Source organism: Pseudophryne corroboree, chromosome 6 (genome assembly GCF_028390025.1).
Source record: "Pseudophryne corroboree isolate aPseCor3 chromosome 6, aPseCor3.hap2, whole genome shotgun sequence".
Classification (NCBI taxonomy): Eukaryota; Metazoa; Chordata; class Amphibia; order Anura; family Myobatrachidae; genus Pseudophryne; species Pseudophryne corroboree.
In genome coordinates, this window is record NC_086449.1 from 669,019,682 (window position 1) to 669,034,638 (window position 14,957).

Genomic DNA, 14,957 nt, shown 5'->3' on the forward strand with positions numbered 1-14,957 from the left:
ATTTAAATATTATTTCTCATACGTCCTAGAGGATGCTGGGGTCCACTTTAGTATCGTGGGGTATAGACTGTTCCGCAGGAGCCATGGGCACTTTAAGACTTTTCAAGGGTGTGAACTGGCTCCTCCCTCTATGCCCCTCCTCTAGACCTCAGTTTTAGAAATGTGCCCAGGCAGACTGGATGCACTCCAGAGGAGCTCTACTGAGTTTCTATGAAAAGACTTATGTTAGTTTTTTTATTTTCAGGGAGAACTGCTGGCAACAGTCTCCCTGCTTCGTGGGACTGAGGTGGCAGAAGTAGGAACCAACTTCCTAAAGAGTTTCATGGCTCTGCTTCTGGCTGACAGGACACCATTAGCTCCTGAAGGGAACTGAACGCTAGCCGTGTCTAGATGCTCACTCCCACAGCACGCCATCACCCCCCTCACAGAGCCAGAAGTCAGAAGACAGGTGAGTGTTAGAAGACAGATCTTCAATCAAGAAAGTGACGGCTAAAGGTACCGCGCGGCTGGCGGAAGCACAGCGCGCCATGTTGCCCACACATACACAGGCACTGCAGGGTGCAGGGCACGGGGGGAAGGGCGCCCTGGGCAGCATGAAACCTATGAAAACTGGCATAAATAAGGGGCATAAGTTTCTGAGGCACAGTCCTACCCCCGCCAGTATAAAAAATGACCTCATAAAAGCTGAGGAGAAACACGCGATTGAAGAGTTGAAGCTTCCTCCTCAGCCAGCACACTGCTCAGCGCCATTTTCTCTCCTCAGGCTGCAGAGACAACTCCTCCACTACTGAACAAGTATCAGGGTGAAAAACAGGGGGAGCCACAATGAATTTGGTGCTATAGAATTGTGTGATTAACATTATAAAAGCGCTGCATGTCAGTGGGCATTTTGTGTTCACAGACATTGTGTTACTGGCACTGGGTTGTGAACTGGAAAATCCTATCTGTGTCCCTCTGACAGATTTTACTGCGGGTCTGTCCCCTATAAGTCCCGGAGTGTCTGTGGTGTGGTTGTGCACGTGTGTGACATGTATGTGGCATGGAACTCTTCCTCTGTGGGAGACATGTTAGGGGTACAGGGGTGTAATATGACACCAAGAGCCTGACTGAGTGAAAGGTTACATGATAGTGTGAATCATATCAGTAAGAGGTTGGACTGAATCTCATACAGAAAACTGAAATTAATCTGTTGAAGATGTGATTTTTAATAGTTCTGCCTTTCATCTACAGGGACCCCTCTGGGTTACATACAAATTTGCACAGGTAGTACAAACTGATACCGAAACGGACTCTGATTCCGGTGTCGACACTAGTGATTCCAGGGGAATAGGTCCTAAGTTAGCAAAAAAGCATTCAAAACATGTTTTAGCTATGAAGGTGGTGTTAGACGTTACGAAGCCCCCTCTTTTACCACAAGGAGAGGGTTTACTTTAGTAAAGAAGTAATGTAATTTTCCCTCCACCTCAGGAGTTGAACAGTCTCTTGGAGGGAGTCTGATTTAACCTGAAAAGACATTTCAAATTCCCAAAAGGAATTCAGGTAGCTTATCTTTTTCCAAAAGGTGGGAGTCACCCCGCATTTTAGACAGGGCCCTGTCATAAAAGAGAAAAGGTGTTTCTCCCTGCGCCTGGAATGGCTTCACTTAAGGAGCCGACAGACTGCGAGTGAGGTGATCTAGTGATATGGCCAATGGGAAACTACAATTGTCTGTGCGTGGGTGAGTAGTGCTATTGAAAAGTGGTCAGAAAACTTGTCATTAGACATTGACACAATAGATGGAGACGAGATACTCCTAATGTTAGGTCATATCAAAGACGCTGCTGCGTACGTACTAGAAACCATGAAATATGTTGGTCTCTTGGGATCAAGAACCACTACCATGGCAGTATCGGCTAGAAGGGCGTTGTGGATTCGCCAGTGGAAAGCTGATGCAGATTCCGAAATTAATATGGAGGCTCTCCCATATAAGGGTGAGGCCTTGTTTGGTGATGGGCTGGATGCGTTAGTCTCGGTGGCTACCGCAGGTAAGTCGACATTCTTGCCTTATGCTCCTACACCGGCGAAAAAGATACATCACTCTCACATGCAGTCCTTTCGGCCCAACAAATACAAAAAGGCCAAAGGTTTCCCCTTTTTTGCAGGTAGGGGAAGGGGAAAAGGAAAGAAATCCGCAGCGTCTCCCGGATCGCAGCAGCAGAAGTCCACCCCTGCTTCTGCCAAATCTGCAGCATGACGCTGGGGCTCCCTTGCGGGAGTCCGTTCGGGTGGGAGCACATCTGAAACTTATCAGTCAAATCTAGATTCAATCTGGCCTGGACCCATGGGTCTTACAAATAGTGTCCCATTGGTACAAACTAGAGTTTCAAGACGTCCCCCCATACCGATTTTTCAAATCGACCTTGCCAGCTTCTCTTCCAGAAAGAGATGCAGTAACAAAAGCAATTAAAAAATTATGTCAGGATCAGGTCATTGTCCTGGTACCCTTGTCACAGCAAGGAGAAGGTTTTTATTCAAGCCTCTTCGTAGTTCCGAAGCCGGACGGCTCGGTCAGACCGATTTTAAACCTGAAAACCTGAATCTCTACCTGAAAAGGTTCAAGTTCAAGATGGAATCCCTGAGGGTAGTGATTTCCAGTCTGGAGGAGGGGGACTTCATGGTGTCAGTAGACACCTCACGATTTATCCTCCTCACCAAGCTATCTTATATTCGCATTACAGGACTGCCATTACCAGTTCCAGACGTTGTCGTTCAGACTCTCCACAGCACCGAGGGTATTCACCAAGGTGATGGCAGAGATGATGGTCCTTCTTCGTCAAAAAGTAGTCAATATAATTCCTTATCTGGATGATCTCCTGATAAAAGCGAGATCCAGGGAACAGTTGGTGCAGAACATCGCACTCTCACTGTCAATACTCCAACAACACGGTTGGATCATGAATTTTCCAAAGTCGCAGTTGGAACCGACGACAAGATTGTCCTTTTTAGGGATGATTCTGGACACAGAAGTACGGAGAGTATTTCTTCCAGTGGAAAAGGCTCTGGAAATCCAGAAAATGGTCAAACAAATATTGAAACCAACAAGCGAGTCGATCCATCAATGCATTCGGTTGTTGGGGAAAATGGTAGCGGCCTACGAGGCCATACAGTTTGGCCGATTTCATGCCAAAGTATTCCAGTGGACCTATTGGATAAGTGGTCCGGATCCCACCTACACATGTACGCTCGTGGGGTGGCTACACAGTTCTCACCTACTAGAGGGACGCAGGTTTGGGATTCACGACTGGGTCCTAATAACCACGGATGCAAGTCTCCAAGGCTGAGGAGCTGTCATACAGGGGGAAAGCTTCCAAGGAAAATAGTCAAGTCAGGAAGCCTGCCTTCACATAAATGTTCTGGAATTGAGAGCCATTTACAACGGCCTTCTACAAGCGGTACATCTTCTTCAAGATCATCCAATGCAGATCCAGTCGGACAATGTAACAGCAGTCGCGTACATAAACAGGCAAGGCGGAACGAAAAGCAGAGTGGCAATGGCAGAGGTGACAAGAATTCTCCTCTGGGCAGAAAGACATGTAAGAGCACTGTCAGCAATTTTCATTCCGGGAGTGGACAACTGGGAAGCAGACTTCCTCAGCAGACACCATCTCCATCCAGGAGAGTGGGGCCTCCACCAAGAAGTCTTCGCAGAGGTGACAAGTCTTTGGGGAGTTCCTCAAGTAGACATGATGGCATCTCATCTAAACAAAAAGCTTGAGAGATATTGTTCCAGGTCGAGAGACCCTCAAGCAATAGCAGTGGATGCACTGGTGACCCAGTGGGTGTTTCGGTCGGTATATGTTTTTCATCCACTTCCACTGATTCCAAAAGTTCTCAAAGTAATAAGAAGAACAAGAGTTCGAGCAATCTTCATTGCCCCATACTGGCCAAGGAGGGCTTGGTATCCAGATCTTCAGGAGTTGCTCATAGAAGATCCTCGGCCTCTTCCTCCTCGAGAGGACCTACTACAGCAAGGGCTGTGTGTGAATCAAGACTTACCGCGGCTATGTTTGACGGCATGGTCAGATCCTAGCCCGAAAGGGTATTCCCAAGGAAGTCATCCCCACTCTTATTCAGGCCAGGAAAGGAGTAACGTCTAAACATTCCACCGTATTTGGAGAAAATATGTGTCTTGGTGTGAATCCAAGAAGGCTCCCATGGAAGAGTTTGAGTTGGGACGTTTTTCTCCATTTTCTGCAGGCTGGTGTGGATGCGGGCCTTAGATTGGGGTCAATCAAGGTCCAGATTTCGGCCTTATCAGTTTTCTTTCAAAAACAATTGGCCTCCTTTCCAGAGGTTCAGACATTCGTGAGAGAGGGTTCTGCACATCCAGCCTCCATTTGTGCCTCCAGTGGCACCATGGGACATTAATGTGGTGTTGCAGTTCCTTCAATCAGATTGGTTTGAGCCTCTGCAGGAGGTAGAATTGAAAGTTCTCACTTGAAAAGTGGTGATGCTTTTGGCCTTGGCATCCGCAAGACGGGTGTCTGAGTTGGGGGCCTTGTCTCCATGAAGATAGGGCAGGGTTAAGTACTCGTCAACAATTTCTTCCAAAGGTGGTTTCGTCCTTCCACATAAACCAACCTATTATGGTGACAGTAGCTACTGACACTTTCACTGAGTCACAATTTCTAGATGTGGTTAGAGCTTTGAAGATTTATGTCGCAAGAACAGCTCGGTTACGGAAAACAGAGGCTCTGTTTGTCCTGTATGCTCCCAGTAAGATTGGGTGTCCTGCTTCTAAGCAGACTATTGCGCACTGGATCAGAGGGACAATTCAGCACACTCATTTTACGGCAGGCTTGCCGGTACCGAAGTCGGTGAAGGCCCATTCTACTAGGAAAGTGGGCTCATCCTGGGCGGCTGTCTGGGGCGTCTCGGCTTTACAACTTTGCCGAGCAGCTACTTGGTCAGGGTCAAACACATTTGCTAAATTTTATAAGTTTGGTCAATCGGTGCTGCAGGGTCATCCGCACTCTCCTGCCCGTACTGGAGCTTTGGTATAACCCCATGGTACTGAAGTGAATCCCAGCATCCTCTAGGACGTATGAGAAAATAGGATTTTAATACCTACTGGCAAATCCTTTTCTCCTAGTCCGTAGAGGATGCAGGACACCCGACCCAGTGCATACTTTACCTGCAGTTTGTTCTTTATAGTTACACAAGTTGTGTTTCATTTGTTTTCAGCATGTTGCTGTAAATGGTTCATGCCTGTCGGCGTGTCATGTTGAATGCCAAGTTGTGCGGCATGGTTGAGGTGTGAGCTGGTATGAATCTCACCATTAGTATAAAAGTAAATCCTTTCCTCGAAATGTCCGTCTCCCCGGGCACAATTCCTATAACTGAGGTCTGGAGGAGGGGCATAGAGGGAGGAGCCAGTTCACACCCTTGAAAAGTCTTAAGGTGCCCATGACTCCTGCGGAACCGTCTATACCCCATGGTACTGAAGTGGACCCCAGCATCCTCTACTGACTAGGAGAAAAGGATTTACCCGTAGGTATTAAAATCCTATTTATAATAGTATAATTTTCTTTAATATCTGTGTGACCTTGATGGTGCTTTTAATAGTTTTATTTTATATTGCATTACAAGCAACATCAAAAAATGAAAAAAGTTACCGTTTACTGTAAATTGTGATATTGAAACTCGTAATATGAATAATATTCTTACCTCTCTCATTCTAGGCTGCCAGATGTGTGATGTGTTGAACGGCAGAGTACCATTTCCATAAATTTCCTCTAACAAGAAACATTTGGAACATTATATTATAAACATGTTTTGCATGGCAATTTATTGAATTAAAAAAGAGAGACACATCTAAAGAATGGAACCACCTGTGAATTGTACAAATCCATATAAAAATATTTTCTAAAGTGGAAATCCCTTTTTTATTACTAAGAAAGTACTGAAAATGATGTAAATTATTGGTACCTGAGGCTTTTTCATTATTGTATTCAAATCAATTGGTTGCAGCTTTCAAATGTGAGAATTCCAAAACAACTGAGGCTGCACCAATAAGAATCTATACTCTTAGAAAACTCTTGTTAATTATATTAATCAAATAACTTCAAAAATAAATTGGTACTATTATGGTATAAGCATAGGCATGCGCAGGAGCCGACATGGGGGTGCTGCTCTGGGAATTCCACCCTCTGCAACGTAACATACTTCCTCCACCACCGCTTGCTCTGGGACAAAGGGGGTCATTCCGACCTGATCGCACGCTGCCGTTTTTCGCAGCGCAGCGATCAGGTCAATACTGCGCATGCGTATGCACCGCAATGCGCATGCGCGTCGTACGGGCACAAAGCGGTTCGCTGCTGAGCGATGGATTTAACGAAGAATCCATTTGCACAACTGATCGCAAGGAGATTGACAGGAAGAAGGCGTTTATGGGTGTCAACTGCACGTTTTCTGGGAGTGTTTGGAAAAACGCAGGCGTGTCTAAGCGTTTGCATGGTGGGTGTCTGACATCAATTCCGGGACCAGACAGGGTGAAGTGATCACAAGGGCTGAGTAAGTTCAGACCTACTCAGAAACTGCACAGCATGTTTTTTGCAGAGCTCCGCTGCACAGGCGTTCGCACACTTGCAAAGCGAAAATACACTCCCCTGTGGGCGGCGACTATGCGTTTGCACGGCTGATAGAAACAGCTAGCGAGCAATCAACTCGGAATGACCCCCATAGACTGCTTACCTGGGCCGCCCAGGTGGGGTGAAAAGAGTAGGCCATAATACAGCGGAGGGGGCGAAGTCCCAGAGCGGCACCCCCGTGTCTGCTCCTGCACATACCTATGGGTATTATACTGTTCATGCTAAAACACAACATGCTTAAATACGATATATAAATATAGTATATTTAAACCAGGACTTCTATATGTCATTCCATTTATGGTTATTTAACAGTCAAGAATACAATTTAAATGCAAAAATAAAAAAAATGTAAGTCATAAAAAACACGACATGCTAGGCCGTATGCAACACATTGATACAGATAGTAATAGACTGTTCCTGTTTGGACTGGGATGCCCTCCTCTGGTATTCCCAAATATTCAGCATGTGAAGCTGAACTAGAAATGGCCATTAACCATTGATGGTTAACAACCATCAATGGTTTGCTACTAAAGGTCAATGGTTTTACCATCAATAATGGAGATCTGCCATTGATAGCAGAGAGCTGACGATAAGCTTAGCTCTGCCCTCCGATGTGCCCAAATAGTCCTAATTGTCTGAGTCCCATCTACAGCCACTACCATTTATGACTCAGGTTTCTTGCCATCAATTTAAGCCAGCATTGGCACCATCGATGGAGGCCATCTATGGAAAACCTGTCAATGGCAATCCCTAAACTGAGCAGCTTGTATCCATGTAATGTGATTGCGTCTCTCTTAGCTCTGGTGGCTAGAATGTTGAGGGCTTGATGGAAGCAGCCAATGAATGCTTGTATGATGATAAGCTGAGAATTCCTCAGAAAGTGGGGACCCCAAAAATGTAAATGGGGTCCCCCCTCCTGAGCAACAACCAGCACCGCCTGGTGGCGGTGTGTGCAGGGTTCATGATATGCTACTATTGTTCTTTACAGTCTGCCTACAGGTCCCAGCAAGCCTGCCTCAGCATGCCGGCACTTGGAGAACCACAAGTGTCAGCATGCCTGGATATTAAGGGCCCACTTGCACCCGTAGTCCGACTGTAAAGAAAATATTAAAATATTTACAGAACACCTAATGTTTAAATAGTTTATTAAGCAGCACCTTCACATGGGGGCGGCGGCCCTTCAGCTCCTTTTCATGGCCGCCGCCTCCCCAGGGCTTCCGGGCATCCTCTGTCTTCGGGAGCTCTTGCCTGCTCCCTCCCTGCCGCTGGACTGACCACCGCTACCTCGCCGCTGGCTTATATAAGCCAGTTAAGGGGGCGGGGTGTTGACGCGGCGAGCCGTTATTGGCTCGTGGCGGCCATCTTGAATTAAAAAAATTACGCAGAGGCGCCATTTTTGAAATGGGAAGCTGCCTCTCCGCTGCCGAACTCTGCAGAATGGCTTGGAGGGACTGGATCCTCTCGGATCCAGGTCTGCCACCAGCAGTGACGTGCAGTGACATCAGTGGCTGGGGAGGCCCACATAGGATGGGTCTGAGGCAGTGGTCGAAGTAGAAATTTTCAAGTGGGGGTATGGAAAAGTGAAGGTTGTAATTATGCTCTGGAAAAGGGGGCGTGGCCTTCAGTGTAGTTTACCACACCATATACCCCTTATACACATTATGCACCACAATAGTAGGACCCCTTACTGGTGCCCCTTTCACATTATACTTCACAGTATGAGCCAAAATTAATATTATACAACACAGTATGAGCCAAAATTTACATTATACCACATGGTATGAGACGAAATTCACATTATACCAGACAGTATGAGCCGGAATTCACATTATGGCACACGGAATGAGTCGAAATTCACATTATAGCACACAGTATAAGATTAAATTCACATTATAGTACATGGTATGAGCCAAAATTCACTTTATAGCACACGGAATGAGCCGAAATTCACATTATAGCACACGGAATGAGACAAAATTCAGGGAGAGTGAAAGCAGGGACAGGGAGAGTGACAGAGAGACAGGGAGAGTGACTGCAGGGACGGGGAGAGTGACAGCAGGGACATGGAAAGTGACAGCAGGGACATAGGGACAGAGAGAGAGTGACAGAGAGAGGGAAAGCAAGGGCATACAGTAGGGACTAGGGAGACAGAAAGGCAGCAGGGTAAGATTGCCTGTTTAGCAGCGGCGGTGGTCTGCGGTGCGGTGGATGAGGAGGCTGTGGTAGGAGCGGGGTGGAGGAGGCTGCGGGCCGCGAATGGATGGAGGAGTTAGGAAGTGTGAGGTGAGAGAGCAGGAGAGAGAACCTGAGAGAGAGGGGAGGGGAGCCTGTGTTAGGGCTAGCTCGAGGAAACAGCCACTCACCACTCTTTGTCACAAGGAGCTGCTATGGGAGGTCTCTCACACCTTCCCAGATGCTGCGGCTCTGCTGTATCTGCTCTGCTGTAGTTCTGCAGCTTAGCTGCTGCCTGTGTGCTGGGAACTGTGAGAGCTCTGACAGCAGCCTAAGCTCCTCCTAACTGGTCAGTGTGATCCAGCTGGCCAATCACATGCTTTGATGTGGGCTGCAGGCACAGCTCTGTCAATGAGGCAGAAGTACAGGTTCCTCTTCTCCACATTTTTTTCAATGGGCTTTCCTGCCTGTGGCTTGGCCCCCGCCCCCCGTTTAGCCAGTTTACTGTAGTCAGCGGGAAGCACCAGTACTCACTGCCTCCCATTCATATTTGGCTGCAGTTTCACAGCATAAATGATTAAAATACTATAAAGAATATATTTATGACACAGAATATGTTACAAATATCTTCTTTGTATTATTTTAATCATTATGATAGGAGAGGCACTGCCTCCCCGGACTGCACGGCCCTGGCCGCCCTTTCTCCACCGGGTCTCGCCGTCGCATCACGCTGCCGCATTTGTGCCCGCTGGCCAAATCATATCCAAATGGTGGGTCCACTGGCCAATCGTATCTGTGGGACTGACAGGGTCGTGCATTCATGTGGGCTGATTGCACGCACCTGTCATTGAGGCACCTGTACTGGTGCCGCTTCCCTATGTTTTTTCAATGGCCTTTTACAGCCCATGGCTTAGCCCCGCCCCCTGCCTGGCCCCCGCTTCCCGTATTTTAGTGTTAGCAGCGGGAGGCACCTCTACCGCTGCCTCCCACCCCAATATGCAGGCATATTTACAGGGGAAATGATTAGAATAATAAAAGAAGATATTTTTCACAGAATCTGTGTTATAAATATCTTCTGTGTATTATTTTAATCATTCTGCAGTGCCTCCCCTTCCTCCCCTGACTGCGCGTCCCTGTTGCAACCTCTTACAGGCTTTTTCAGTTAGAAGAAGTCTGGGTTTATAGGCTGAAGTCTTCGGAGTGAATTCAGTCATCTCACCCTCTTGAGTTAGTGTGGTAGCAGCAGTGGCGTGCGGTGAGGTCAGTGGCTGGGGAGGCACAAGCAGCTAACCATTACCCCCCCCCCCCTTCATAGAGTGGGGGGGAAAAAGTGTAGCCCCCCATACATTGCTAAAACCAGCACCAGGTAGAACCAGCCAGGGGGGATAATGCCATAGCAGGGGAGACACTCGGTATGGGGTCCCCCTGCCATAATATTAATGTGCCCCCCAAAACTAATCAGCCCAGGGCTGGAATTCCTCAGAAGTGGGGACCCCAAAAAATAATAATGGGGTCCCCCTCCCGAGCAATAACCAGCACTGGGCTGATAGCCCAGTGCTATGCTCCGCACCCCTGGTGGCGGTGGATGCGGGGTTCATTGTTAATATTGTTCTTTACAGGTGGCTTGCAGGTCCCAGTAAGCCTGCCCCAGCATGCTGGCGCTTGGAGAACCACAAGTGCCAGCATGCCCGGACATAAAGGGCTCGCTGGCACCTGTAGTCCACCTGTAAAGAAAATATTAAAATAAAAACACCACACTATCTTTAAAAAAAAAGTTTTAAACCTCACACGCCAGATGCATCCACGAGCCACTCAAGCACACTTATCTTATAAAATAAAGACACAACAACTTTAGTTGGCGTGAAAGGGGTCAGCTTTTATTTTCTGACTGAGAGGAAGGCCTATTAAATACTAAAACTAAAATGCAGACTTCCCTCTCTAACTAAGGTGGTGGGGAGAAGAACGGTTAAACATGATAAACGTAACATGGGTGATCAACATTATAATACAGAAAAAACAAGCAATAAAAAACATGTGTGAGGGAGCCTTTCTTCCCCAGATGTTCCGGGATCGGCCTCCTGCCTCCATCCCAGACATCGAAAATCAAAAATCCAAGGACAGGGGTCGACCTTCTGCCACTACCCCTGCCCACCAACAGTTGTAGGGACGGAGGCACGCTCCGCCCCTACGGGGTAAAAATTGGGTCACCGGCCCCGCCATCCACATATGTTTATACCAATTATACGGACCCACTTGGTAAAATGATGCCCGTAAACTAATTATAAAAACTATAAAATTTACCTAAAAGTACACCCAAACTTACTAACCTTGAACTCATAATTAAAATTAAGTAACTATTCAGAAACCGGCCACCAAAAGCCGACACAATGAACCCAACAGTGGAACAAAAACCAAGTCCCCCAGGGTGGGAGGGCGGGTCACGAGAAGAACTGAAAGAGGCATGTAGTACCAGGTCAGCAGCGTATATGTATGGTAGGACAGCCCCTATCCACAATCCAGCCAATCAGCCTCCCGGTCCTTCTATCTACGTTCCTCCCACCACAAAACATTAACCCCTTCCAAGCCAAGGTGATGCATTGAGAGGCGCTCCGCAAGCCCAGACGGTGTGTTTATGCTGCTATGGTCACATTATATTCCCTACGCAGTCTTAAACCTCACACGTCAGATGCATCCACGTGCCACTCAAGCACACTTATCTTATAAAATAAAGACACAACAACTTTAGTTGGCGTGAAAGGTGTCAGCTTTAATTTTCTGACTGAGAGGAAGGCCTATTAAATACTAAAACTAAAATGCAGACTTCCCTCTCTAACTAAGGTGGCGGGGAGAAGAACGGTTAAACATGATAAACGTAACATGGGTGATCAACATTATAATACAGAAAAAACAAGCAATAAAAAACATATGTGTGGGGGAGCCTTCTGCCCCAGATGTTCCGGGATCGACCTCCTGCCTCCATCCCAGACAACGAAAATCAAAAATCCAAGGACAGGGGTCGACCTTCTGCCACTACCCCTGCCCACCAACAGTTGTAGGGACGGAGGCACGCTCCGCCCCTACGGGGTAAAAATTGGGCCACCGGCCCCGCCATCCACATATGTTTATATCAATTATATGAACCCACTTGGTAAAATGATGCCTGTAAACTAATTATAAAAACTATAAAATTTACCTAAAAGTACACCCAAATTTACTAACCTTGAACTCATAATTAAAATTAAGTAACCGTTCAGAAATCGGCCAACTGCCAGGTTACCAACCTGCCACCGCCATCGAACTCAAAACCCACACAACGAAAAGATAGAAAACTAACTAAAGAGACCTAAGAAAGCAGAACACAAACTAACGCAACGAAAAACCCAAATGGACTATCAAAAGAGATAACTATCTAAAGGGACCTAAGAACGTGAATAATGTCCTCCAGGAAGATCAGCATGCCAGCCGGCGACAAATGCACCACGTCAGACCAATATTGTGTCGGATCACGGAAGGAGATACCACCGTGCGGCACGACCAGCCCGCCATGCTGGAGGACAGCACGACCGACAACCGAATTGACCTGCCTCCGAACCAGGTCAATCGCCCCGGGGTTAAAGGCTCCGTGCCAAGACCGCCGAGGGACGATGTCTGACCAGAGGAACAGGCAAAACGGCCAGTCAGCCATAAGTTCCAGCAGCTGACGTCTGATCTCGAGGCAAATGTCGAGCCAAGTGCGACGCACCAGATCATTGCCACCCAGATGCAAGACCAAAAACAGTGGGTACCCAAATCGGCCAACTGCCGCCCGAAGCCAGTCCCACAGGTCGTCCCAGCGGAGGCCCCTACGCCCCAACCAGCGCACGGCCGGCAGCTCCGGAAACCGGGTTGTGTCGCAGGCCAGAGCAGCCATGGACAGCCAGTAGACGTATGAATGGCCGACAAACCATATAAAGTGCGGATCTAACCGCTGTCCTGCAAAAGAAGGGTGTGACGAAGGTTAATAAATGATATAAAGATAGTATGTGTAAATAGGTAACCTAACTGCGTCCCTAACGGGGGAGGGGTGGGGGGGAAGGTTGGGCCACCCAATTTGACTTGAGGCAAAAACACAAAACTTCGTTAGCCGACAAAAGCCGTAGTTAAAAGCAACGATAAAACAAAAATTCCTCAAGGCCCCCGCAATCACAAAGTGCAACTGCAACGAGCGGCTAGTCCTCACATGGGTGCACTGGGAGGAAAAGGCCTGATATAGCGTCTGACTGCACCAGACCTCCACCTACCCAGTGCCCGGACTTCAACCTCGGACCAACCCGCCGCAGCGGCTGCTGAAGCAGCGCAGATGCGGAAAGAGTAAGTCCCATAGTCGGCCGGAGATAGACCCAGATACAAAATACAACGCCCCAAAACCGACTGGAACTGATATCTGGTCAACCGGGAACCGTCACTATGGACGAGCCACCCGGTGGGCGTTGGAGGCCGTACGGACGAATAAGCCTGAGCCGTGGCAACTGGACAAATGCCCTGCTCACGAGCCTGACCCATTCGAACCCACTGCCCCCTGCCGACTACGTCAGTCTTGGAGCGCTGAATCCTACACCCCAAACCGTTGGGGCGTACAGCGACGTGGGCCTCCAGCATGGGCGAGGCAGAAGTCCGAGAGACGGACACCAGCTCATCCACCCTGAACGCACCGTGGAAGGCCATCGTAAAGGCCGCCATGAAGAGGCGAACCTCGTATCCCGAAGAGCAAATACTCCGTAGGGATCCCAAAATCCGCCTCAGCAAAGCACCAGTGATCAGCTGGCGAGTATCTGGGAGGGGCGGGGTCACCCGAGCCCAACCTTTGAACACCCGCTGGAGGAAAAAGGACTTAGTAAAATCCGCTTCCCCCCCCGAAGCTGCAGAAAGTATGATATACCCGCCAGAACCCTGCTAACAGACGCACACGAAATCCCGTCGGAGTACAAAACCCAGATGTAGTCCAGTAAATCGTGAGAGGTCTTACCACACTGGCCTCTCTCCAGGAGGAAGCGACTCCACTGCTCCCAGGCGGCCCGATAGGCCGCAAAAGTTGCAGGGGCCAATGACCTGTGGGCTAACTCCTCCAATCCGGGTGTATGACCTGCCACACATAAGCAGGACATGATTCCCCTTGGATTAGAGCTGCAGGAGCCAAGCGCCTAAACCACTGCCAATCGCCGCGAGACAGGGCATCCGCAATTTCGTTACGCACGCCAGGGACATGCTTGGCTCGCAACGTAATGTTGTTCACCAAGTATAACGAGACTATCTGCGCAATGACCCGCAGGACTGGCAAGGACATGGATTTTTGGCGGTTTATGGCAAAAACCACGCCTAAATGGTCGTACCAGAAGATAACATGTTTGTTACGCAGGGTATCGCACCACAATTCCAAAGTGACCAGAATAGGAAAAATTTCCAGCAACAGCATATAGGTAGTGAGGCCCTTGCTAAGCCAGGCACGCGGCCAAGGAGACGCGCACCAACGGCCTGCGAAATAAGCTCCGAACCCGAAAGCGCCAGAGGCGTCCGTGAAAAGCTCCAGGGACAGGCTAGACACGACCGCCTCCTGCCAAATACAGATGCCGTTGAAACGAACTAGAAAGTCATCCCAGATTTGTAAATCCTTACGGATTTCGAGGGACAACCTAAGAAAATGATGCGGACGTCTAACCCCCACGGTAGCCCGTTCCAATTTTCTACAGAAAACCCTGCCCATGGGGATCACCTTGCAAGCAAAGTTAAACAGGCCCAATAAGGATTGAGCCTGCTTGAGAGTGAGCTTTCCCGCAGCCAGCGCATATAGGATACTGTCATATAAACGCAACACCTTGTCCGCAGGAAGCCTACAGAGACCACCGACCGTATCAATCTGAATCCCGAGGTAAACCAATGAGGCGGAGGGACCCTCCGTCTTTTCTGGTGCAACTGGAACCCCGAAGCGTGCGAAGAGGGCCAGAGCCCCCTGCAGCAAGTTGACGCAGCGATCTGAGTCTGAGGGGCAGATAAAAAGAAAATCGTCCAAGTAGTGCGAAATTCCCCATTCGCCCATTGCCTGCTCGAGACACAAGTGGAGGAAAGAACTGAATCTCTCGAAGTAGGCGCAAGAGGTAGAACAGCCCATAAGGAGGCACC

General features: G+C 48.4%; 1 protein-coding gene across 4 annotated transcripts in view; it reads right to left on the reverse strand.

The window, feature by feature from the left end:
* The window catches only part of SLC23A1 (solute carrier family 23 member 1), an 894,224-nt gene that overhangs the window by 581,447 nt on the left and 297,820 nt on the right, over positions 1–14,957 (reverse strand). For all 4 annotated transcript variants that reach the window (XM_063928249.1, XM_063928250.1, XM_063928251.1 and 1 more), the window contains exon 5: positions 5,707–5,774. In XM_063928249.1, coding sequence (XP_063784319.1) covers positions 5,707–5,774 — 68 coding nt within the window. The remainder of the gene's footprint in view (positions 1–5,706; positions 5,775–14,957) is intronic.